Source organism: Molothrus aeneus, chromosome 20, assembly GCF_037042795.1.
Source record: "Molothrus aeneus isolate 106 chromosome 20, BPBGC_Maene_1.0, whole genome shotgun sequence".
Taxonomy (NCBI): domain Eukaryota; kingdom Metazoa; phylum Chordata; class Aves; order Passeriformes; family Icteridae; genus Molothrus; species Molothrus aeneus.
In genome coordinates this window covers 7,851,281-7,877,626 of record NC_089665.1, presented here as the reverse complement: position 1 = coordinate 7,877,626, position 26,346 = coordinate 7,851,281, and the positions used below count along the sequence as shown (strand labels likewise).

Genomic DNA, 26,346 nt, shown 5'->3' with positions numbered 1-26,346 from the left:
CCAAATGAGTCTGGGCAACAGTGTTTAAACATTAAGTTCTGCAGGTTTATTTTTCTAATACCTCTTCATATTCTTTCTTTTTAATTAATTTTCTGGTCATCTGTGGCTTAGAAAATGATTGTTTCAGTAGGTATCTGCTCCCACATCTGGGCTTTCTTTAAACAAAGTCACAAAAATGATGAATCTTCTTCTACATAATACTTTATTGCTTCCTACATTCATGCTTTTGGTGTTTTAATCATAACTAGAGGCTCACACACTCCCATCTCAGCAAGTACAGTATGCTGGATAAGCCAAAATAACATTTTCAGTTGAAAGCTTGCCCAGACATCTAATATTTAATCATAAAAATCTGAAATTTTCTTTTGCTCTGAGCCACTGATAAAAAATTTACTTCATGGAACATTTGAAATGGGGAAAAAAAAAAGGGAAAACAGCCCTGTAAAACAGGACTCAAAGAATTGGCAGGAGCATTCCCAACTTTGGGCCCTGTCCCTGCCAGTTCAGCTGCTCCAAGGGCCAGGGGGTGCTGGGGACACCACAGCAGTGACAGTGCCACACAGAAAATTCAAACCAGGCTGTGGTGAGGGCCAAGCCAGCAAAATTCCTGCCCACCTCTTCCTGCAGCCCAGGGCAGGTGGGTGTGAACCCACTCACTAAAGAAGTGATTTAGCTCTTTCTAAAACAACTCTCTCTCTCTAAGGATAAAATTTAATTTCTCCAGTTTCTTGTATTAATAGGGATGGAGTGATGCATTTCTCCTCACTAAATTAACTTTTAGTCATGGTTTGTGCAATTTTGAGTTGAGATGGAAGCTGGAGCTCCAAATCATAACAGTATTTTATAACTGTTTCCAAACAACTGGGTAAATGATATCAGAATTTTTAGAAATAATGGAAAAGCTTATCAAAACACAGTATTAAAAACTAACACATGCAGTAAACAAAGATAATATTAACTGTAGTTAAGGAGATAAAGCAGTTGGTTTTGGATCACACATGCTGTTGAGGCATCTAAAAAATTAGTAGAACAGACTTTCACATCTATTTTTATTCACAGACCACAAGATGAAAAAGGATTTCCTCCTTCAGTTTTGAATGAGCTTCTCAACTCTGAATTACTGAGTGTTTGATAAGACAACTCAAAAGGAGTCTCTCACTCTAAAATAGTCTACTGCTAAGAGAGAGAACTCCACCCATTCTGAGGTTTTACTTTCTCTTAAACAGTGCTAGGAAGAAGCACAGTGCCTGCCTCTTAAATTTCATGTAAGTTATCATGTTAAGAATACATGAATCTTAGTTCTTAGAACAGGTGGTCATAAATGCACATTAAATCACAATGTTTTATTTTAAACCATTTAATTTAACATAATAAAATATTAATAATTGCAATAAATTTTGATCCATGCTGTTCCAGTGGCTTTTGGTTTTACAGGGCAAAATCAGGCTTGTCAGCTAATTGATTCTTGTGACTGATTGTAGTTATTATCAGTGCCATAGGCTTTTAAAGCCAGCAGGACCACTATGGTCATTATTCTCATAGAAAATGTGTGGAACAGCTCAACAGACCCCACCCATCAAATCTCTTCCTGGTGTTGCTCCTCCTGCATGACCATGAAGTTATCTCATGGATAAAGCAAACAGCTCAAGCATTTTAAACATCCATTATTAGGCCTGGTTTCCATTTCTTTCATCATTCTGGTGGCAGTTTTCCAAGTATTTTACACCAAGATATTGAACTAGAACAAGAGAATCTCAAACAACACCTGAAGAGGCAATAACATCTCCTTACTCCTGTCTGATACTCAAAAACTGGGAAACACATGCACAGGTGAGGGGACACAGGGCAGCACTCCTGGGCTGGGCTCTGCTCCAAACAAGGGACCCCTGGCTCTCATCTGCACACTCAGATTCCTGAATACTCTGCCTCCAGCAAATGAGTGTGTGATAATCCTGTGAGAATAATGAGAGTGTGAAGGACCCCTCCAACCCATCCCTCTGTCCACAGGCAGAGGGAGGAGAGGGAAGAGCACCAAGGTGCAGCCTCAGCAAACTGGGCTGGTCACAGAAAAGAACTGAGAGCCCCGTGCTTGTCCCCAGGTTCTGCTGAGAGGGCAAAAAGAGCCTCTGGTCACCTCCTTCCCACAGTGAGCTGAGCATGGGGACTCAGTGAGTTCAGAGTTTGCCCTTGAACTGGTGTGGGCTGCATTTGGCACTCTGCTTTTAGATCAATACATAACCCAGGAGTAATCTTATCTGGCAGACACAGGGGGATTGGGGGGAGGAACACAGCCCCAGAGGTGAGGAGAGCAACTCTTCTAAATGTTAATGGGTTAAGAATAGAAAGGTCAAATGCCTGCCTTATCAGAAGGCCCCATGTGCAAACAGGCACCAGCTCAGCAACCAGAGCACCAGCAGGGGATAAATGTCAGAAGTTGGTTACTGTAGCTGTAAACACCAAAAGCAGAATGGTGCAACTGGGAAACCTCCCAAGACACTTCTGGTTTATACAGATCACTGGGAAAGTCCAACTGCCAAGTGTGGCTGGAAATGACTTCAGCCTTAGAGCTGCTGTGGGAGCAGAGAGCACCTGTGAGCTGGGTGGTGGCCCCACAGTGAGGGGTCTGAGGGTGTCCTGTGTCCAACACCCTGTGCTGGCCCCAGACTGCTCCTGCCAGGGCTCACACATTCTCCTGGAATAAGGAGTAGGAGGATGGAGACAGAAAATCCTTCCTCACCTCCCTGTAGGTACAGAGGGCACAGAACAGCAGGAGCTGCATGAGGACCCTGAGCACAACATGTAATGGATTGGGGTGGAATAAGAGATGAGGCAGCACAGGAGAAATATATCTCCCTTAAATACTAATACATTTTTAGCCCAGTTCTAATTAATCTTCTTGTTGGCATCCAAGGAAAGAGGCCAGAAGTTTTATTACAGTGGGCAGTAATCTTCTTGCAGATACAAGCAATCAACTTGCAGGAATGAAGAAGAGCACAAACACATCCTGGTGTGAGAGTTACTGTGAGGAGCCTTTGCCAGTCACCAGAGAACCCAGCCTGGCACCTTTTGCTTGCAATAAGTTGTCAATAAAATTAATCAGCTGACTCCATTCTCTGAAAAGATTGGCAGTGAGCAGCCATGTAAAAGAATGCTGCTGTTCCCTCTCTCCTGGTACTGGGATTGCCCCAGGAGAAGGTTACCTGAGTTTGGGAAACAGATACAGGATACCTGGCACAGCTCCCTGCTCCTGCAGAACAAAGAGCACCATTCTTGTCATCCTGCTCCCAGCTGTAAACAGCTACCAAAGGACAGGGTTAACTGCCACGTAAAACACAAAGAAGGAATAGTAACTACAAATCCAGCAAGGCTAAATATATTTTATCCCACAAAAGGGATAAACAAGATCTGTGCTCATAGCTCAGAGATCATATTCTAACCATTGAATAGTTACTTTAATTGGTAAAGATAGGGTTACATTTCAAAACAAAAAAGGAATGCACCCATTTGAAGCCATTGCTCTCTGAAAGATGATTTTTTGATGTTTGCACCACAAAGTGACACTCTGCAGCTAACTGGCCAGGCCTCCAGCCCCAGCCATAGGGGAGAACATCATAACCTACTTAAATCTGCAGGCTGCATCCTCCCTGCAGCAGGGCTCCCAAACAGCACAAACTGCTCCTTCCTTCCCTCCACCAGCATCACTGGGCATCTGTTTATCCCCCGCCCTCCTGGCAGCATCTGCTCCCTTGCTGACACACAGGAGCTGCTCCTCTGCATTGCCACCCTCGTCTGCAGGCTGGGAACTCGAGTTCATCCATTTGAAAGAGCACAAATATTCAGCAGCACACGTTTCACACACATGGCATCACTGAGCTCTATTAACAGTTCTGCTCAAGCCTGAAGCTACTGGATTTTCAGTGACAGCTCCAGCATGTTAATGACTTGGGATGTTTTCTGAATTCATGAAGGGAAGAAAAAGCTTTTATAAAAATACAAGATTTTACCTTTTTCTATTCACAGCAAGAATGACCAAACTTATTTATCCTATGAGTCACATCCTGAAGGCTTCACATGGCTGACAGCCTCAAGAGATATAATATACATTCTGGAGAGCCACTGCAGGGGAGAGAGGGGCTTTTCATCTCTCATTTCTTGAGCTGAGAGCTCAATTGAACTTAGTTCAATTTAGGAATAGGAAACACAACCCAAGTCTTCCAGCAGCACAATGACATTTCCCGAGCTGCTGCAAATTTGAATGAAATAATTTGCCAACTCTGAATGAAGCTGTGGAGATTCTGCCACAACTGCTCTGTTTCATTATGCAGGAGGCAATTTTGAGAATGCTGCCTCAGCTCTGCTGTTTATTGTGTGGACGTGTCTGCCTGCTACAAGTCCTGTCACTGCCTCTCACTCTGACACACGCTGGCGTTTTCTTGGCTCTCAGTCACAGCAGGGGAAGAGCACAAGGGTATTGCAGAAACACCTCCTTTCTCCATCCCTCTGTAACATGTTCACATTTTAAAGATGATTCTCTGAGCACATTTCTTGCGGTTGAAACTGTTTCATAGAGATTCAAAATTGGACAATAAAAATGCATAGCCCACCACAGCATGAAATGCAATCCAGGAGAGACCATATGCAATTTTCTGACCTGTGTTATTTCTATGCTGTCATCATTCTGAGGCATTTGATATGCTACTCTTTGGTTTAAACCCAAGAATGGCATCTGAATTTTTACCATAATAAACTTTCTCAACAGACTTTGCATTCTCATTATTCTACCCATGCAAGCCACAAGGATTTTTTTCCTCCTTAAATGTCCAATCTGCAGGCAATGGTTGTGAAACTCCATTATTTCCAGGAACTGCTGGCAAACCTACTGCTGTCTGCTCTTCTCAGTATTGCCTGTATTTTCCTTGTTCAGCCTTAAAAGCCAAACTCGGTTTGCAAAAATGTCTGGGTTCCTTGATGCCAGAACTGAATAAAGAGTAGAACAGGACAGAATTAGATGGTTTTATTATGCTGAAAAGCCATTAACTCACATGAAAGTCTGTAAAACAACAAGAGCATAAAACTGGAAATAGATGCTCAGCCTTAAATCCTATTACTCAGAAATTTTCCTAGGCATTAGCAATCTTTTTGGTAATGTCTTTTTAAGATCCACCTTAAATCTTTTTAAGCTTCACCACCCTCATCTGATCTTTACAATAAAAACAATGTGGAATATTTTTTAAAGTTGTAACTACTTGGATTCTCATCATTCAGTAAAGTGAAAATAATCTGTAAAGAAAGGCAGCCTGAATTGTCCAATATAGGTGATGGCTGCCACGATTTGGTCTTCAACAGGCAGAGGTAAAGAACAGGCAGGTATTCTCAGTTACCTGGGAAGAGAATACACAACAGGAGATACAGCCAAGAAAGCTGGGAGATGTGAAAAAGATTGTGGATTATTCAAATCTTTCATCAGTCATGATGATCCAAAAGCAACAATGGAAAACTCCCCACCTAAGGGTTATCTGCAGGACCACCCAGTGATCTCAGCCACACACAGCAGGATCTGCACAGAAAGAAAGGGAATTACTCCAAATTTACACTGGCAGGACCAAGATCAGAATCTGACCAGATCCAAACAAAAACCAAACAATGCCACAGGCTGTAAGAACAATCAGCAATCCATGGGGTGTGAAAGCAATGGAGGCCTCTGTGATTCCAATGCACTTCAGTGACTGAAAATATTCCAGTGCTATTGTTCTTCCTCTCCAAAACATCTTGGACCTCATCCTGTGTTCCTGAGCACTCCTGACAGACAGCTCTGAAAAGATAACTGACAAACTCACAATGGCCTGAGCTTCCTCAGCTGAGTATCCCCTTTATTCCATTTGGGAAAGCTGCAGTGCATGGAGCAGTGGCTGAGGCTGAGTCCTGGGAAGGGGAAAGCGACCATCCACGACGTCAGCCCAGCTCATTCCTAAATGCAAACCACATTGGCTGTGGAGCACGATAATAAAAACCTGCTGACCTAGTTTCCTGCAGAACAAAATCCTCTGTCTCCCCTCCTCCTGTGCCAAACCTAAATCAGATCTCAAAATTAACCCTTTGACTAGCAAGGAAAACTCTAATAATGATCCTCAACACTCATACAGCATGGAAATAGCAACTGCTCCATGCCCACAGCTCTGCAGAAAAGGAGGGTTATTGCAGGATGAAAGTAAGACCCAGAGAAGGTCAGAGACCTAAGCAGACTTCAGCAGAGAACTTATTCTCTTCCTTCCAAAGGATTTTGAAGCTCCAACTGCTTTGTTTGTAGCATTTCTTCTATGCAGATACAAAACCTTTGTTCATTATGTTCATGTGGCAAAAAACCAACAGCACAGCTCTGCTTTTTTAAAAACTGCATCAAACCACTCAAGAAAGGACCATTGTTCTTCCCAAATTTTGCAATGTCAACTTGCAAGTCCTTTTCTGGAAGATGAGAGCTGACTGTGTCTGCTCCAAGAGTCTGGCGAAAGTGCTCCCTTGTAATGGCTTCACTTCCTCAGTGATGCAATGTTTCATTTGAAGGGATGCCTGGGGGACCTTCAGAATGCACCCAGAATGCAAAAATAACAGGGCATGTCACAACAAACTCAGCCAAGGATATACAAATGGGAATTCTTTGGCTGTAGGAGGCTTCCAAAGGCAGCTCTGGATCATGCTGCAGAGCAGAACCCACTGCATTCAGGTAGGAGCAGCTGGGGAGCCTCCGATTCCAAACTGCTGAGAGCACCTTTGCTGGCTCACACTGACACTGTCAACTGCAGGAGTTTTCAGTCATGTGTCAAAAAGGGTTTTATTAACACAAGAGTGGAGATTAACAACTGCTACAGAGCTTTACAAATGGGTGTTTTACAACGAGGTGACCAATGTGCAACCTGCAAGTGGAATTGCTGACTGCAGCCAGAGCTTTCAATTGCTGTAAGAAAGACCCTGCACTGAATAATTTAATCACTTGCTGCTCCTCTATGAACTGAGAGAGCTTTGCCCACATCCAGAGAGCATCCAGGACCTGGAACGACTCCAGAGTTTCCTACAACAGCTTTTGAAAAAAGAAGGAAACAGGAAAGTGACAACTACAAGGCATGTCAGCAATGCCACTTCACCTGAGAAGAGGTTTCTGTCTCTGCCACTTTGTCACTCTCTGCAGGGAAGCTGTTAAGGCTTACAGAGTAAAGACAGCACTTAATACACTGTACCCTCCAGGGAGTTTGAAGTGAAGAACAGAAAACCTGGACTGGGGAATGCTGCAAAGGTTGTTGTAACTGTATCTGTTCTCTGGATGCTGCATCTTCTCAGGTGAACTCCACAAAAGCTTCTGCTCCACCTTGGAAATGAAGAAGACAAAAGCCTGAGTTCCCACAGACTTGCTACCAACATTGGTCAGGGTTAGGAACATGATGATGGAAAAAGAGCATCTTATTCATCATATCTGCTCCCTGAGGGCTTAGGAGTTGTACATGCTTTTTTTATTGACACAAACAAGCTTTAACTTCTATTGTCTTGCAGAGGAAGAGAAGGCTGAGCTCAGTTCTGGCTCACACATCATCTGCAGCTCCAGCCAAATCCCAGCCACACAACTTTTATTGCTGGGAGGATGTCAGAGGCAAAGACACAGATGGAAGCTCAGAGCCCAGACTGAGCTTTGCTGTGCTGGCAGGGAGACAAACCAGTTTTTGATTTGTATGTAAACAGAGCCAATGTGAACTGGAAGGTCATTAAGAGAAAACACATTTTACACAACACCCATTGTACAGTTCCCTTTCCAACTTTCCCCATACCAACATTTATTTTTTTTTAATAAGACTTTGTCTTCTCGTGTTGACTGTTTCAGTGACAATTCCTGGGTGTGCTGAAGTCAATGGCCAACCCCCACTGGAAGTGATGGAACTGAAATTCTTTAGACTGGATCCCAAGGAGGAGTTTGCCCAAGAGAGATTGCAAATCCCTTCCTCTGCTTTCCCATACAGTAATTACCTGCAGAAAATGCATCCATTGCAGAGGCAAGGATGATGTTTCCAAAGCATGTCACAGCCTCAGATCTCACAGATTTACTTTAACTGAGGTACTCACATTTTCTACTGTAGCCACAATTAAAATGAGATGATGAGAATCCACAAAGAAACCACACACTTCTTGTGATCAAGGTGTCAATGTCTGATCCATTATTGTGAGAAGGCTTTTAAGAGCATTCCCAGCAGAAACAGGGATATATTTTCCCTGAGTAAGCTTGGAGGAATGTAGAGATTCAAAAGCTTAAGCAGAATCCCTGCTAGATTTTTTTCTGTTTGTTCCTCCTTTTTAAATTGCTGTGATTATTTGATATAATTGTTACTCTTTAAGGGTAAGAGTTAAGCACTGCTCTGAAAAAAGACCTGTGTCTGCTTATAATTAACAGCTGCAGGTTCAAATGAGGGACTAACAGAGATGTTGCTGGGTATCAAAGCAGGGAACCTTCAGAAGCAAAAGGAAAGTGCCTGTGATTCTCCATTAGTTCCTCAGGGTCAGTGTTGGCAAAACACACTGAATTGTTCTACATGTAACCAGCAAAATAAAGAGGTTGTTGTAGTTTGCTGTGCTTAAAAGGGGACTCCTGGGTATAACTGTTGAAAATAGCTTTAATCTAAAGACTGTATCTTTCTATAGCTTCCTGGAAGCATGAAGAAAGTCCACTCCAAATGTTTTACCAGGGCAAACTCAAAGACACTTCCTTCTGCTTGGACACAAGTGTTCTAGTGACAGAATGGCTCCCAGCCAGGAAATCTGTGTTCCCAGGAGACAGCAAAGCTGGGACAAGAACCATCTGCAAATCCAGGATGGCTCCTTGGAGCTTTCTTTGCTCTGAAGATGAGGCCTGCCTTTAATGTATGTGCAGGACATTTAAAAATCATTCATGAAAGAATAGTAAAAGGCAGCTCTGAATGAACTAAGCATGAACAAAAGAAAAAACCTCCTTGTAATGGATTTTCCTGTTCTCCTGCATGTCCCTGTCTTCAGCCCCAGACTCCTGAAACACAGCCATTATGCACAGCTTTATTTCTTTTCTTACCGTAAGCTTAGCAATGCTGATGGTTTTTCAGTCAAATCAAACTTTCATCAGCTTCAGGGGATGGCTGAGATCCCTCTTCTCATCTTTCATGTTTTGAGATCAGTATTTCATGGTTTTTATTCTGCTAAAATCATCTTGAGAACTAAAAGTATAAATTTCAATGCAGAGTACATTGATTTGATTTCCATAAACCATTTTGTCCTTTGTACTCCTTCATTTCCCCCTGCATTTATTCTGAGCCCTTGGCTTCTCTGGCCAGGCTGTGCCTTCAGTGATGGGCTGGGACAGGTCCCTGTTGGTATCTGAGGGAGGAGAATCCTTGAGTGTTTCCAAGGGCACCATTGCTGAGGGAACCAGGGCCCTCTGGCACTGAAAGGATCTTTCTCCCCTTCCCCCTTGGTGGAAGTTCCTTTCGCTGAAAAGCTGAGGAAGGACCTGGTTCATGGCAGTCCCAAGGGGAAAAGGGGGCAGATTTCCTTATTGACAAAAATATCTAACTCAGGACAAAATAGCTAAGCCTCACTTAGTGCAATACAAAGCTTTGTTTCAGAAAACAGCTTTCCTGGAGGGCTGTGAGACAGCTCAACCCCCAGAAGAATTTCCTCTTAAATTATTGCATAGAGCAACAGTTATAAAAGCAGATGCCTGAAGGCAGACTTTGATATAATCCTTTTTATAAAGTGTTCTGAGGTCCTAAAATGCCAGCAGGAACTGCCACGTAGGAAAGCTTTTTGAAAAAATTATCTATTTAGAAATGTAAATATAAATAGGTGGCCAAATCTTTTATTGTCTTCTCAGAAAGAAAACAATTTACATTTCCAGAATTACACTAAACAGAAATGAAACTTGGCTACAGATTGATAAATATCAAGATCCCCACCTGAGTGACAAAATGCCCTCTTGTCATGATGAAGCTTGTTAGTGCTGAGGATGATTTTGAGTGTGTTTGGCTGATTCAAGGGATGTAGGTTGATTTCCCTGCAATACACACTGAGCATGTGATCAATTTACATGTCAGATTTCTGGTCCCACAGATGTCGTTCTTAATTACAGAAAATTCTGAACAAAAAAAAGGCCTTTACAGCATTGCTGGGATAAGGAAGATTAAGAAAATCCCATCACTCACTCCTGAAATATGCAGCTCTTCCAGAATAAAGCATGGCAGCAATTTTAATCAGCATACAGATCAGCTTTTTAGAATTAGCAATAAAATAAAATGTCAAACCATGATACCACAGGGAACTTAGGAAGACAAAACGTAACTCATTACCACAATTACTCCAGCAGAATTAAAACTATTAACTATGATCCCAAAATATGAAATAATAGAACAGGAAAGAAGAAATATTAGGGAAAAATATCACCTTTATGATAGAAACATAATAAGTAAGATGAACACATTTTTTAGAATCTCACAGTTCTGTGCACTCAGCACTCCCCATCAAGAAACAGCAAATCCAAACTGGATCAATGGGATGGACTTAATGATTGTGCTTCTAAATTCTAATTTTAAAAAAGGCTCAGATTTCCAGTGATATATTTTGTTTTCTGAAGGGCCTGAGTGTTTTTGTATCTTTGTGATCACCACAACCAGACACACACACTATTTACTTAAGGATATATTTTTCCCATGACCTTACAGACTCATTTCTCTGCCATGGAGAGGTCATGGAAGGAAGTTTGTTAGAAGTTAAATATGAGGAAGTGCAATAAAGCCTATTTATCTTATAGGAGGAAAAAATGAGTCAAACAACACAGAATTATTACATAAAAAATGAAAAAACAAAAAAGATTTTGAGTCTCTCTGCAGCCTCATAAAAATAGCCAGTGATAGTGCATGGGCAGATGTGCTCTCTGCTGTGCAGTGTCTGACCAGAGCCCTTTTGGACTTCAGTGCAATAATAATAATAAAAAAGCAAAGGGAGTGCGATTTCCATGGAAACTTGGAAAGAGATGTAACATTGTTTGCCGTAAGCGTCCGACTGTGAATGGAAAATTTTCCAGTTTACACAGATCTCAGCTATTATTTTCTTTGCAGTGCAAACTTGGGCCAAATATTTTCTGTCATATTAAAGATGCTAATAGTCAGTTTTACTTTCTGTCCAGAACAACTGTGCACAAAAGCTTCAGAATCCACAGTAAAACATCTGATATTTATCTTTCCATGAACCCAAAACACACATTAGAAAAAAAGAATAATTTGGGCTTCCTTTTATCTGCTTCTCTTCAGAAAGAGAAGGCAGATCAGAAATCATCTTCTCTTTATGTGCAATGTTTCAGACTAATAGACAGCCAGGGCATTGGCAGATGTGCCCACTGTAAATGGGAGCTTAACTCACAGGAAAATCTGCTGTTGAAGCACATAAGATGATAAAAATATACCAAAAGCACAGAGTTTACATTAACATTTATGTAATTAATGAAGTGACTTTTATCTTACATGAGTTTCAGAACTCGCTCTCTTGCTACTCCTCCCTTACTCAGCAGCAGGAATAATTGTGACAGTCCAGAAATTACTTTTGAACAACACAAGCCCAAGTTCTGAGCTGGGCTGCTCCAAGTGTTAAGCCTTGTGTGGGAATGGTAACAAAAGTAGATTGTGGAACTTTTGTCCCCTAAATGCAGCTGGTTGGTGCAGTGTGGGAGCTGTGGTAATGGCATGGCAGCTCAGGGAACACCTCTGCAAATCTGGTGCCTGACCTGTACTAGTCACAAGTTGGAAGAGTCCAGAGCTCAAATCTAAATTAGTCTGGAACATGTGTGCATGCCCAGACATCCCTGCCCTTCCCACTCCTGGACATGTCCCACAGAGAAAAGAACTTTTCTGCAGGGAATGTGTGATCAGATCTCTAGGGCTGAAATGTGGGTACAGTTTGGGGCCATATTTATGCAGATTTGAGTTGTCTTTAAGTGAGATAACAAAGACAATGGCAACATCAAACACAGCTCCTGAAGAATCCAGGCAGAGCAGTTGTGTGATAGAGACTGAGCTGGTCCTGCTGGGAACCCTGGATATAATTGAGACAGGCATTGTTTAAGGCAAAGCACTGCTTAAGAAGGATTTGGTGTTTAGCACAGATTTCATCATAGGCTGACTGAAGCTTTCTCTTCACAAGTTCACACGGAGTCCCAAAAGTCGTGTTGGTTTTATACCTGCCTGCCCAGAGAGATGACAGAGCAAGTCAATCACCTGGCTTTGAAAATCTATTTCCCCTTTTACATCTTGCAAATTCTACTCACTCACTTGTAGATCACACAAAGAAAGAGGAAGCAGCATGACTCAGCTCCACACTACAATGGCTGGAGCAGATCCAGACCTTGCAATCCTTTGGGCTTTCCTTACCAAAACACAAAGCTGCAGCTTGGCTAATGTAAAGCATGCAGTGTTTGTGTAAGCAGTGGGAGATGGGCAGCAGGCCAGCAGCTCTCCCAGAGCAATGTGCTCCTCCTTTACATTGATGGCAAACCATCTTCTCAAGAGTTCAGCAAGGAACAAAAGAGTCAAAGGGCTCTGATCTTAAAATGCTAAGGAAGAACAGCCTCCTGAGCTGTATTCTGTAGGCATGAATTTACATTGAAATCTAGTGGTAAATAATGCATTATTTTAGCAAGTTCCACACAATGCCATACCAGCAAATATTTTTGTATAACCTGGAAATTACGTAAGTCTTAAGAGACACAGGAAAACTCTTGACCTTAGTGAATCCAAGAACTTGGAGTAAGTTTCAAGAACCCTGAGTCCTAGTGTTTTGTCTAAACCACTGGAAAACAGTATCTAAAAATCAGCTACACTAGAAATTCAGTGTGGTCTAGAAATTAATCCTGATCCTCTACCAGTTTGCTAACACCTGATCCACAGATGTTTTTCATGAAGAGCATCCACATGGTGAGTGATGGCACAGTAAATAATGCACTGTAAACACACTTAACTTTGCTGCATAAACAAGCTCTGAGCAAAATTCATCAAGAACTTCATTTACTCCCTGAATGCACAACAAAGTTGAAGGGTTTGATGGTTATCTCACAGCAATCTAACTCAGAGATAAAGACCTCAAACCTAAAGCTGTTTCTTGGAGCAATGATGCACATTCCAGCTCAGCTCTGGGCAATGGGATGGCTCTGTCATTTCGGGCACTGCCTTCACAGGGGGGAGCAGAGATCAGGACAGAAATGTATGCAATAATAATAAAGTAAGAAAGAGGCATCAGCCAAGAGATTTCTCTGAAAAGGCCCTCACCTTCCAAAGACTGACTTGCAACAAGCAGCAGCTCCTTGGGCTGTGTGTGTGGGGTGACTGAGCAGCAGCAGAACTTGCATCACTCACCAGCCAACCTCACACTGCTTCAGAGGATAAAAGGCCAAGTGGCTTCAGGGCTTTACTGTCAAAGATGGTTCATTGAGCAGACTTTATGCTTAGCAAAGCTGAGCAGCTTTTTCCTTATTCCTCCCCAGAATGTTTTGGGCATTGTCATATGCTTGTACTACAGAACTTGCAGTTACCCAAAGCCAGCTCATGAGAAGTGAACGGAAACATCTCTTTCATTCCAAAGGAAAAACAACTTTTGTGCTGTTTTCCCCAGCAAGCTGAAAACTTGGAGAGAAACCTAAAGCTAAAAAAAGCAAAGAACTCAAAAAGATTCATATTCTGGACTGTGGTTTCTGCTGCCTTAGCTCAGGGGAAAATATGGTCATGGGAAAAGGGCCTGCCTGGAGCCAGAGTTTTTTCCAACTCTGCTCTAGCTAGAGTGGCTTTAAATCTATATGTTGCTATTATTTCTTCATAAACAGAAATATTCTTTATGGGCTGTGTGATAGCTCTTTACAAGTGAAACAACCACTTGTATCATGTTTCCTAGCAATCAGTGTCTCATTCAGATCTTATACACAGACAGTGATTGGGCAATCTGAGAGGCTTTTACAACATCACTTCCAAGTGTCACTGATTCAAAGTGTTAAATCACCCTCCCAGAGGAGAGTTCCTGCACAGAGAAGTGTCAGCTTTGCCACCCTCTGCAGCTACACACAGCTGAAACAACACCACACCTTAGAAAAACAGATCTTGCATGGCTTCATGTTGAAGAGTCTCTGCCATGTTACTGTGGACTGTCTTTAGTACTGCACTTCACTTTTGTCTTTAGCCAGGACTAAAGCAGATTGTAAATATAATAGAATTCCACCCTAACCTTGAAAGGACCACCTACAGACAAACCTGCCCCAGGCAATCCAGAGAATTTCTGTCTGTCTGCAGTTGTTATACAACAAAATGTGATCATGCTGCCCAGATACAGGGGGCCAGATGCCAGCAAGTGTGGTTATCATTATTCCAAATGCTGTATGAACAGAGCTTCACCTAGGAATTCTGATCCCCATAATGCAAAAGAATTGTCTTCTGCATTGATTAGATTTATGAGAAGAATTAACAAAAATATCTGATATTGTCTTTCTTGAGATTCCTCAAGGCTTTTTAGAACAACACAGTCAGCTCTCCTGAATGTTAAAATGAACTTCAACCCCCTTTAAAACTGGAATTCTACTGGAAAGGAAAACCAGTTACCTGTGATCCAGGACTGTGACATCAGAAGCAGGAATCCCCAGGACACAGCAGCTCTGTTCCAGCTCTTTCTTACGAATCTCTCCTTGATTGTAATAATTTCCTGAAAACAGCAAACACAGCAACACCATCTAACTCAGTTTAGGTTCACATCAAGGGGTCCAAACAGTTCAGCATCTTCTTCCTTGCTCCATTCACAGAGGAAATTAAGGCAGAACTGATATGGCAAGACTGCAAAAGCTTAGAGAGGCAAAAGAAGAGAGAAAACCTAATCAAGACAGAGGCAGTTGGGAGAAGTTGTAACAGAGATCAACAACTAACAGGGAAATGGGATTCATCATCTTAAAACATTGGCTCCTTCTTCACTGAATTATTTTCTTCTCATCTTGCCCTGACATTCCCTTATTTTTTCTTGGCATCAGCCATGCAAAGTCCCTGCCAGAGCTGTGATGCCCCTTCCAGAACGTTGCTCTATGCAGGGCAATACTTGCAAGTCAATTTTAACTTTGAAGTAATAAAATGAAAAAAATACAGTTGAGTATTAATGTGTGATTCAAGTCTGTAGTCAGCTGTCTTGAATTACACCAGAACTTTTTATTGTTGTGGGTGTGAGTCATCTAAATCTAGCATTTCTCTGGAGCAGTGTTGCAATCTGAGCCATCTCTAGCAAGCTTTGTACAATTTTCAAAGAGGGAAAGAATAACTAGAAGGAAAAATCCTCTTCCCACAGCCTGTGACTGAATGACTTTGGGAGACTGACAGTGAGTGGCTGTGGGACAAACCTTGGATTGCAGCTCCAGCTCCAGCAGAGTGAACTGAAGGGTGCAGCTTGTCTGGAATGACTGAGGGAGTACAAGAGGCTTCATTTCAGAGTGGTTTTTACCAGGCCATTACCAACCCAGTGCTAGGAGGAAACAGCTTTTGCTGCAGTGCAGTGTCACAGCAGACTGCAGGTGATGCTTTATCCAAACACTCCCACTGCTCCCAAAATCCCTGACTTCTGCTGAACTCGAAGAAACAGCTCCACAGCTGCAGAAATGTGTCAGGACATCAGGAGTGTGTCAGTGCTCACCAGAAAGAATGGGCAGCTGTTGAGAGCAAACCCAGCTGAACAGCTGATGCTGCTGGACCTCGTCCATGGAGCACTCACAACAGAGCCAGCTACTACAGAGAGCAAAGCACATTTAGACTGAGTTATTAATTCAATCTAAGATTATTTAGTGTGTCAAAGACTGATTTCTTTTTCCCAGTGCTGTAATTCTAACTCATTTCTCAGTCAAATTGATTGATAACTGAAAACTGCAAGTACAATGGTTTTTAAGTAATGATTTTGTCTCAGTGTTAACAATTTGCAGTGCCTTTGATCAACTCACTTGTCATCATCAATCACTCAAACAATGAGAGGATGAACCATCTGAATCACCCACAAGACTAATCAGAGGCTTTTAAAATAAAAATCTCTTAGCTCATAAAGGTGCTCTCCCCTACATTTCCTTACAAGTGAGAAAGTACCTAGAAGGAAACAGCAAACACCCTGAATGTGTCATGCCACTGAATCAGGAGTAAAGAGAAAATTCAACAAAATAGACAGAAACACAACACTTTGGAAAGTTCTCTAGCAGCAGCAGTGTATTAGTCCCCAAACTGAAATGGCAGAGCTGCACTTCAGAGCTGCACTCCACAGCTTCCCCACAGCTGTGGAGAAGCCAGACCTCTGTCCCTCAGCAGGGACAATGAAAGCTCTGCACTAAATCTTGAATGGGAGCTGCAGAGCCATCAGTGAAGCCACCAAACCACTGGACTTCAATAGTTCAATCCCTGTCTTCTCACCTGATGGTCTGGCAGGACAGAAAGCTTTGGAAATGTCACAAATGTTGGCAGTGAACTGGCTGGAGCTGCCAAAGGCACAGGGGGCTCTTTCCCAAAGCTAAGCAGCTCTCAGTGTAAGAATTCTGGTACTGCAATATGGTCTGAAAGATCAACTCAAACCAGGTTGTTTCTTATGCACAGAAACCTGAACAATGCAATAACTGCTCAGGTGTCAGCTCTGCAGAACAATCTGGAGCTTCAGCAGATCAGGAGAAGAACACAAAAGTGTCATGTGATGTGGAAAGTTCTTGCTCTGGGCAAAAAGTGGAGCCTGTAAGAATCTCTCCTCTCTACTCAGCCCCAGCTGCAGTGCTGCTTCCAGTTTGTCATCACTGCCCTTCCAAAAATTACATGAACCAAAGGAAGAGTCCAAGGGAGAGTGATGAGAATGATTAGAGGTTTAGAAAACATGATCTGTGAGGGAAGACTGCAAGTAATCAGGTTGTTTAGTCTGGAGAAGATAAGGCAGAAGAGGCAGATAACAGTCCTAAAATATGTAAGAGGCTGTTACAAAGGGATACTCTGATTTCTATGTTCCTGCCAGGCATGAAAAAATAAACAAACAAGCTTAAATTACACCAGTGACTCAGGAAAAAGTGATTGGAGGGAGAGCTAAAGCAGCACCGACACAGACCCCACAGGCTGAGGCACCTCCCCGGACATCCGGAGAACAAACATTTGTCTGCAGCAAATGAAGACACATCGCTGCTGCCTCCAGGTCAGCACTGATGGACAGCCCGGCCTCGCATTCCCTTCCGGGCTATTGTTCCATGATCGCATTGCAACGCAAGTGCTGCTTTAGATGTGTTACAGTGGATGTATCGCGACATTAAAACTGGACCATCCAAACAAGTCTTCTGCAAGACAACAGAATCACAGGGAGATGCCAAAAGGCCGCGCTGAGCAGCACCTTTGACAGCCCACTGACACCGCCACGCAGCCTGAAAGCGCCTCAGCGTCGCGACTTTCAATTTGAACACGTTCCCCTCCGTTCCCTCACGCCACGCTCTTGTAAAGCAGAGGGGAGGCGAGGCACGGGGAAGGGCGGGCGATGGCCGCACCGTGCCTCAGTTTCCCCACAGCGTCAGGGCGCGGGGCCACACACGTGGGGAGCCATCGCGGCGGCCTCCCCGTGCCCCGGGGGTTGGCGGGGATGGGGATGCGGGTGCGTGGGTGGTCCCCGCTCACCTGCGGAGCAGCAGAGCACGGCGGGGGCGGCCCCGGCGCTGCGCAGGCCGAGCAGGGCGGGGGCGAAGAACATGGCCTCGTCATCGGGGTGCGCCGTCAGCACCAGCGCGCGCCCGCCCCGCGCGCCCCTGCGGGACCCCGCGCGGCCCCGGCGCAGGCGGCGCGCGCCCCCGAGCAGCAGCAGCAGCAGCAGCAGCAGCGGCGGCAGCGGCAGCAGCGCCGCGAGCGTCCCCCAGCACCACGGGCCCGCTGCCATGGCGACCGCCCCGCGCCGCCGCCGCGCCGCCGGGAAACGCCGCCCGCCGCGCGAAGGTTCCGCCGCACGAAAGGGTCCCACCCTCCCCAGGGCCCTCCCGTCCCCGCCTCGGGGCGGGGCCGCTCGGCCGCTGCCGCGGAAACGGGGCCCGGGCCGTGCCACTCCGGGGAAATGTGTCCCGTTCCTGCTGCTCCGTGAGGAGCGGGACCCTGCCCTGGCCAGGCCCGAGGGTGTGCACTGAACACCGGCTGTGCCCCTGGGCCAAAGCCGTATTGACCCTGCCGGTGCCTCCACAGCGATTAACAGTGAAAAAGTCGAGCTGTTCAGCGTGTGGTACCTTTTATCCCTGCTGTGGAAGAGACGTGGGTTAAGGGGAAGCTCAAAAGCAGGGCAGGAGGAGCTTATCTTCAGACACGTTCTGTGGGCTATCCCCAGTGTGGCTGCAAACGGAGGAAACTTTTGGGTATGGTTTAGAAGTGAAGTCAACCACTGGAGAAAGCTGCAGAGCAGAAGGAGACAGGAAGCATTAAAATAAACATGAAACAGTCAGTCAGATGCACGATGGCGTGGATACTTTGCTTTTCCTAACAGGCAATATGGAAGACTAGTGTACAGAGCAATGGTGGAGTGTGGGAACTGGGTGGGTTAAAGCATAAAAGGTGAATACAATTTATTAGAGTTCTGAGGAGCAGCTCAGACCTCAGCAGGTCTTTGCCTGACTGGTCTTCCCTGGCCCTTATTTGGACACCTTTAACCTCCAAGTGATTCCAAGCCAGAGTCATTGGCTTGTGTTGGGATTAGAGACTGTGAACATCAGCCTGGAGATGTGCCGTGTCACCATAGCGTGGCACTTTTAACCACTGTAATAACCCAACCCTTGGTACAACACGTGTTTGCTGAGCGATCCTGCTTGCCACAGGGTGAGCCCCGGCTTTTTTCGTCTGAACCAGTAATTGTGTGGGCACCCATCCTGCAGATGTGGGCACGACTTCTCCATTTAATGGAAATTGTGACCATGAAGTAATCTAACCTTGCCTAATGCTATGTCTTTCCCATAGTAAACCTGATTAGAGACTAAATTGTGATTTTAGCGCATCCAGAGTTTCACATTTGCACGTACGACGCCGTGCAGGTTTGAAACTCCTGAGAACGCAGGGAACGAGTTACACACTCCTCATTCCGGGGGAGGAATGAACAGACATTTAACGAGATTTAAACCTCTCTCACATTTTCGGAAGTCATTCGTCGCCGGGGCTCGGGCCCGAGCTCAGGGACAGCGCGGGAAGCACCGCGGACGGGGCGGGAAGAGCCCTGCGGGACTGGACGGGCTCCGGGCGATGCTCCCGTGAGGGGCTCCTGAGGCCGCGTTCATCGGCACGGCCGCGGCCCGAGCCCCTTATGGGTTATTATCAATTTACATCGGTCCGGCGGGGGCCAGCGGGGCGCTGCGGCTCCCTGGCAGTCCGAGCCCCGGGAGCCCCTCACGGGCCCGGCCCCGTTCGCCTCATGGCGGCCGCGCCCCCCCCGGCCCTCAGCGGGAGGGGGAAGGAGCCCCTCCCCGCCGCACCGGCCAGCGGTCCTGGAAGGGGCATAGCACCCTGCCCTCCCACCGCCGCGCTCTCCGGTGGCTCTTCTCGACCTGTTGCAGCCTGTGCCTCACCACACAGCGGCACAGCCTGAAGAAGGGGAGAGCCACCGTGGCCGGTGAAAGGTACCGAGCCGCGGTGCCGCGGCTTGTTCGGTATCTGGCAGGACCTGGCGGGAGGGGGCGGAGCGCGCGGGACCGGGGGAGGGGAGGCAAGATGGCGGCGGCGGCGGCGCTGAGGGTGAGGTGAGACGCCGCGCCCGCCCAGCCCCGCCGGGACCCGCCGGCACCCGCCGCCCGGGCCGCCCCCGCGCCGCGCCTCGGTAAGCGCGGGGAGCCCGGCGGGGCGGCGCGGGGGCAGTGGGCTGAGCGCCTCCGCTGTGAGGAGGAGGAGAAGGAGGAGGAGGGGGAGGAGGGGGAAGAGGCGGGGGCCCGGCCATCCCGTCCTCCTCCCTCCTCACGGGGACGGAGCCCTGTGGTCTCCGGGGGGAGGGCGCTGGAGCCGGGGGTGCCCGTGGGGCAGCCGCCGGGGGTGCAGGGGGGTTGGCGGATCAGGGGCGGGGGGTGCCCGGTGCCCGCGGGGCTCTCCCCCATTGACGCTGAGGGTGCGCGGGGATGGCGGGGCACGGAGCGCTGGCCCTCGCTGGGAAGTTTGTGCAGAAATCCCAGAGCATCTCCGTGCTGGGTGTTCATCCTTGCGCTGTGGGCAGGAGGAGTGCAAGTTAAAAAAGAAAAAAAAAATTAAAAGAAGGGTCCGTTCTTCAAAACCGTCCCCCTCGGAGGCTCGGCCAGGAGCGCGGTAGTTGCTGGGGATGTGCTGCGGCCACAGCTCCGTGTCGGGCGAGCATCGCTGTCAGTGCCGGGGAGTTGTTGCTGATGCTGACGCTGAATTATTCATATGGGACCTGTAAACATCCCTGGCTTCTGTCATCTCCGGGCTGCTGCAGGGCACAATGGAAGTGGCTTTTGCTAGAATTATTCTGACTTGATGGTAAAGAACTTCGTGCTTGCTGATTTTTCTGTACTTAGAAAAGCTGTGTGTATCAAGTTGGTTGCAGTTAGGCAGGAGTCGAGGTGGATGTATGAACTGTCAGTGGCAGACAGGCTCAAGTAAGCAAGTAGATATTGTGAACAATCTGTTGTCCAAAATCTGCTTCTTCGTGTTTCACAGATATGGTCTGTTACCTTTTCATGACTCTAAATGTTGGTGTAACCTGGGACAACTTATTGCAGTGGAGATGTCTGGTCTTGAATACTTGATTTTTGTGGCAGTATTCTTTTATTAATTTTCTATAGTTATTAACTGTTTGAGCTCAGATAGGGATTTTTATCCTAGGCAGGATGATTTGAGAGGTAAAATCGAGAGCAATTATAACAAAAGCTGGTGTTGGTAAGTGCACAGTGTAAGTGCCTGAAGAAGTGGACACAATTATGTCACTGCACACAAGGTCTGTGCAGCTCGGTTGCAGTTTTGCACTGGAATTTTATTCCGCAGAATGTTGTTATTCCTGATTAACTAAACAACCTTGACATTTGGAAAGGAAGTCTGGAATATTTGAAGTGGATTTCTAGTTAGCTGAAATGTGGTGTCTTGTGTTGTGGGATGAAAGAGCTTCGTGCTTAGCTCAGGGATTCAAAAGTTCAGGGGAAAGGAGCCAACTGCAGTGACCCTTTTTTGTGAAAGCGTGGTTAATTTTTTCTTTACGTCGCTTTTCTTTGTGATATGGTATGGGCTGCTGAAGAAAGAGAGTTCTTTTGTGATTTATGTGCAGGGTAATTTGTTTGAAATAACACTGTTTGATATTGGTCACTAAAATATCTAAACTTGTTGCTGCAATGTGGGGAAGAGCAACGTTTTGGAATCTTCTTTCTGGGAGTTATAATGTGTGCTTTTTAATATGTGGAGAGGATGTTACAAGTGTTTGCTTCCACATGTGTTGCTTCTCTCTAGCTTCTTAATCATATCAGCCATCAATTAAAAGTAACTCTCCAGACTGAAATGACATGCACAGAATCAGAATATATTCATTTTGCTGCATTGTGCTACTGCTGTTTTGTTTTGAATACACTTTGTCTCCTACAACCACTCATTTTAGTTGCTCTTTCAGGGCAGACATGTTTTCCATTGTGATCTAAAAGGATCTACAAAACTCTCTCAAAAACTGTGGTAGAAGTGGGGACAGACCCTAAAGCTCCTTTCCAATTCCTCCCTCAAGTCCCTTTCCACAGCCCTTGTGCTCCTCTGACTGCATCTTCTGAGTTATTTCATTTCTCAGTTGTAGCATGAATGAGAGAAGCTCACAGGGAAGGGAAGCTGCCTCAGCTGCTGTTAAATGCATGAAAGCAACTGAAAAAAACCTTCTGTAGTAGAGAACAATACTTCTTATAAATAAGAAATTTATACTCTTTCAAAGCTCTCTGCAAAAGTTCTGGTGAAATGTTTTATTCCTCTATATGGCCTTTTGCCTACAAAATGATTTAAATGAAGGCTTTCTTGGCTGATTCAAAATATTATTTAGGGTTCTGATGTGTGCAGTGACTTATATTAAGGATTTTAACAATTGTGGAGCTGGAAGGGGCCTATTCCCCATGCAGGTGCAGTGCAGCACAGAACAATCTCAAGAACAGACCTGTAACCAGACAGTGGTTTCATAATGCAAGCAAACATTTCCTGGATGCCAGGCTTGAGCTCTTCAAGTCATTTATGTTCTTTAGTCAAATCTGAATCTGTGTTTCAATGTTGGGCTATAAACTGAACATGGTACCTTCCCTCCTACTGCAACTGGTCCAGGTAAAAATTCTGACCTATGCGGGACTGCTGTCTGTAAATATTTACTTTGTGATACTTCTAAATCATGCAAATAGCAGGACAGTGCTGGATGTATCTTCCATTTCAGTGTCTCTCTCCTTCAGTGATTCTCCCTCGAGTCATGAACTTCAGTGAGGTTCCTTTCCCTTCCATGCTCCTCCAGTGAGGTTCCTTTCCCTTCCATGCTCCTCCAGTGAGGTTCCTTTCCCTTCCATGCTCCTCCAGTGAGGTTCCTTTCCCTTCCATGCTCCTCCAGTGAGGTTCCTTTCCCTTCCATGCTCCTCCAGTGAGGTTCCTTTCCCTTCCATGCTCCTCCAGTGAGGTTCCTTTCCCTTCCATGCTCCTCCAGTGAGGTTCCTTTCCCTTCCATGCTCCTCCAGTGAGGTTCCTTTCCCTTCCATGCTCCTCCAGTGAGGTTCCTTTCCCTTCCATGCTCCTTCAGTGCTCTTCCAGACTCTGTTGAGTCCAGCCTGGGCCTGCTGGGCTCTGCTCAGTGAGCTGTGTGAGACAGAGGGCTCAGTCTTACCTTGGAGCTGTGTTTCTTCCCAGTATCCTAAGAGATATTGCCATGTCCTTGCCCAGCTCTACATCTAAACCACTCATAGTGTTCCCCCTCCCAGACTGTCTGGATAGACCTAGACCTTCTTTTTTTCTTCAGGCTCAAGGGAGATGTTGGTCTATGTGGTTTTGAAGTCAGCAACTTTACCTCCTTAGGATTGCAAAGGTTATTGCAAAATTTAAGATACTCTCTTGGTACAAAGATGCATCAGCCCTCTCTGAAAAATCCTATTGTTCATAACTTTCAGCACTAAAAAAAATGTAGAAATGAATGTTTCATGCAGATGGATTACCTGGACAAACTGTTGGCCAGGACTTAAAGATTCTGTGCATGTTGAGTGACTGCTCTTGGGTAAAACTGAAACTGAAAATACAGTCACAAAGGTGTTGGGGAAAAGGACACCTATAGATGGGAAGAGATGATGTTAAGTGTAAAATATGCTTTGCTTGCTTGTGCCTCGTGCTGCAGGGGAAGGACGTTTGGGTAATTCTCTTTGTGTCCTCAGCATGTCAGAGAGCTCTTGTCCTGTGGGAGCAGCAACCAGCCCAGAGCATTCCCTGGCTGTGGGCACAGAGCTCCACTGAAACTCTGCTGGGCTTCCTGGGCACAGCCCGGGGCTGCCTGCGAGAGCAAATGCTCTCCTGGAGGGATTAAAATGTGTTCACGTTTCAGGGAACACAGCAACAAATGTGAATATAAATCAGCTGCAAACCCGACTGATTCCTGTCCTGTTTGTCAGTGTTACAGAGTTAACACACAAGTTCATGACAAGTTCAAGTGCTGCTCAGCAGACGAGGCAGGTGTATGATTTCAGATCTGCTGCTTTTCACCTCATTAATAGTATTTTGGGGCAAAATGATGAATTACTGGAAGTCAAAAAATTGTATATACCCTATAGAGTTTTGTCTCATCAGGTTCATATTTTTCAACTCTTGTTCTGTTTTAATTCTGTCTGAAATGTTGGATTTTCAGAGAAGGGGTATTTGCAAAGTGGGAATTCTCCCATATAATCATTGTAACTTCATGGTTTAGCTGTCTTGGAATGTTGTATCCAGAACCTGGAATAATAAATGTCACTTGTTCCATTTTAGCCATTATTTGTATAGGTGCTGGTGTTTTTCTGTGGTCTCAAAGATCAGACTTAAGCATATCTAGAACCTTGAAGTTCTGGGTTGGTTTTGGGTTTTGTTACTCCAGATCTAAAGGATTGTTTATTTATACCACTCATAGTTCAAGATCTCCTTCATTCCTGCCTTTTTCTGTGACTTGGAGGCAGTTGTACCAGTCCCAGCTGGGGTTATATCTTTATATATTGTTGCATTTCCTGTGAAATAGAGTATCTTAAATGTAATCCTATATGTAGTAGCAACAAACTTTGTTTCCAGAAGGCCCTGGTGCATTTCCTGTAGAGTGTCAGAATTGACCAAGTCATTGTTCTTAGATACAGTTAAAAAAGTGTTATTTTAGCCTTTCTGTACTTTTTAGTTAAAATCTAGACTTGATTTTATCTGAACCCAGTCAGCTGAGGGGAATTATGAGGCTGATACTTGGTTTGCCCTGACCCTTTCTTTAGAAGTGTTTTTTCTTGCAATCCATCATAGTTTGTGGATTTAGTCAGTATGGACTAGTCAAGTTATATTTCCTTTTCCAAACCAAAGCTGCTTTTAAAAGCTGTCACTGCAGATCCACTTTTGATAATCAGTGAACTACAAGAAGATCCTGGAAACTTGAAACTGTGACCACAGAATTTCTTGGCTGTTAGGTGATGTCAAAAGGAATTTTACCTGCAGGTGGATTAACACTGAAGGAATAAATTCATGTGTAGGAGCTGTTCTTGAGCTGTCTACACTTTCAGTCCAAAAAAGGAGAAGAAAAATGGTTGTTCTGAAGGAATATTTTATGCACAGTGTGTGATGCATATGAAGTTTGAGGTAAGGCTCTTTCTAAGTCATAGGTGAAATGTGAGGAAAGAGGTGAAATGGAGCAAACCTCAGCGAGTTGTTGGACACTTGTGAGTGAGGATGAGTTGCTGAGGAAGGGTTTTTGCAGTTCTTATCTCTGTGGTTTGTGTTGCACCTCTTGAGTCTCTTGCCTGCTGTGCTGGAGGATGCCTGGGCTGGTTTCTGTTTCACATTGCAGTTTTCAGGGTGAAGTTTGAATGCTCCACTTGGTGTTTCAGAACCAGTGGAATTACCCTGTGGCAGGGATAGGGCCCTTCAAAAGGGGTGAGGGAGATGTCTGGGGTTTAGGAACTGCTGGAGTCACCTCAGAAAAAAGCAGTTTCCTCTTGGGAATGTGAGTCCTTCCCCGTGCAGTGTTTGGGCTCTGTAGGGTTTGCTTTGCACATTCACTTCTGGAGCTTTGGGTTCTTTGGCTCATGAAATTTTTTCATGGTGTGCATTAACTGTGTGCCATTTACCATATTGGGACAACCAGGAATCTGGTGTTCCTTGGAAAATGTTTTTAGGAAAGAAGCTATCTTTGTTTCTATGACATACTTTTAAACCAAGAAAACCCTGTAATGTTTGTACCCTTCTCAGTTTTAAGTCATCGCTCTGTGGTATTTTTAGTCAAGGAAATGTCTACATCCTTAATTTCCATTTCTGAAGGGAGGACTTCCTCCTACCTCTTTTGGCTGGTTTTGGTGTTCTTGTGACCCTCCTTGGCAGAAGAGATCTGGATAAGCTCCATGGCAGGGTGTAAGAGCTGTTCCTCCATGAAAATTCAGGAGGAGCTTTCCTCCCTCAGGGATTCTCTGGATCCCAGGGTGTTCCGTGGTCACTGCTGAGTGGATGCTGGAGATCTGGACTCATTGCAAGTGGATGTGCTCAGCATCCCTCTATTTTTATTTTAGTTTTTGGTAGGCAAGTGGGTAATTGATCAGAAACTTCAAAAGATGTTGATGTGATCTTAGTTTTTCCTGTTATTTCCCCTCTATAATGCAGCAAACTTGTGTGTGGCCTGGGCCCTGAAATCGTGTAGTAGCAACTTTTCTTTGAGATCATAAATTACAGGAGGGATTAAAATAGAATTTCCAGGAGAGGAGTATCTTGCCAGCTGAATTTGATCAACCCCATTTTGGTAAGCAGAAATTCTATTTGTATTTGTAGCAGGAGAGAGACAGAGAAAGGAACTGTTGTTTGAGATGAAGTATAACAATGTGATCCTGAGATCTGGCAAGAGCTTGGGTGGAAATTACATGTGTAAGGATGCAACCAATTCTCACCTTTGGAATGGCAACAAAAATTGCTTTGAATGTCTCTTAAATACTTATTTAATATTTAGTGGTCAAAAACTTCTACTTGAAGTACTTTAAGCAGCTGGTTACCTGTGAATGGGGAATCTTTTCGTATTAAAATATGGGTATAAGAACCTATTTTAATTTTTTGGCTCCCTTGATGGAAATGGAAAAGTCTTCCTAGTACAGAGTCAGTGTGACATCTTGAA

At 44.9% G+C, this 26,346-nt stretch overlaps 2 protein-coding genes across 2 annotated transcripts in view; one reads left to right on the top strand and one right to left on the bottom strand.

The window, feature by feature from the left end:
* Positions 1 to 17,946, bottom strand: part of PIGL (phosphatidylinositol glycan anchor biosynthesis class L) — a 53,174-nt gene extending 35,228 nt beyond the window's left edge. Inside the window, exons 1-2 of the mRNA XM_066563399.1 lie at positions 17,691 to 17,946; positions 14,637 to 14,736 (exon numbers count right to left, since the gene is read on the bottom strand). Coding sequence (XP_066419496.1) covers positions 14,637 to 14,736; positions 17,691 to 17,946 — 356 coding nt within the window. The remainder of the gene's footprint in view (positions 1 to 14,636; positions 14,737 to 17,690) is intronic.
* A 1,866-nt stretch (positions 17,947 to 19,812) lies between these two features.
* The window catches only part of NCOR1 (nuclear receptor corepressor 1), a 55,866-nt gene continuing 49,332 nt past the window's right edge, over positions 19,813 to 26,346 (top strand). The window contains exon 1 of the mRNA XM_066563219.1: positions 19,813 to 19,854. The gene's annotated coding sequence lies outside the window, so the exon portion shown is untranslated. The remainder of the gene's footprint in view (positions 19,855 to 26,346) is intronic.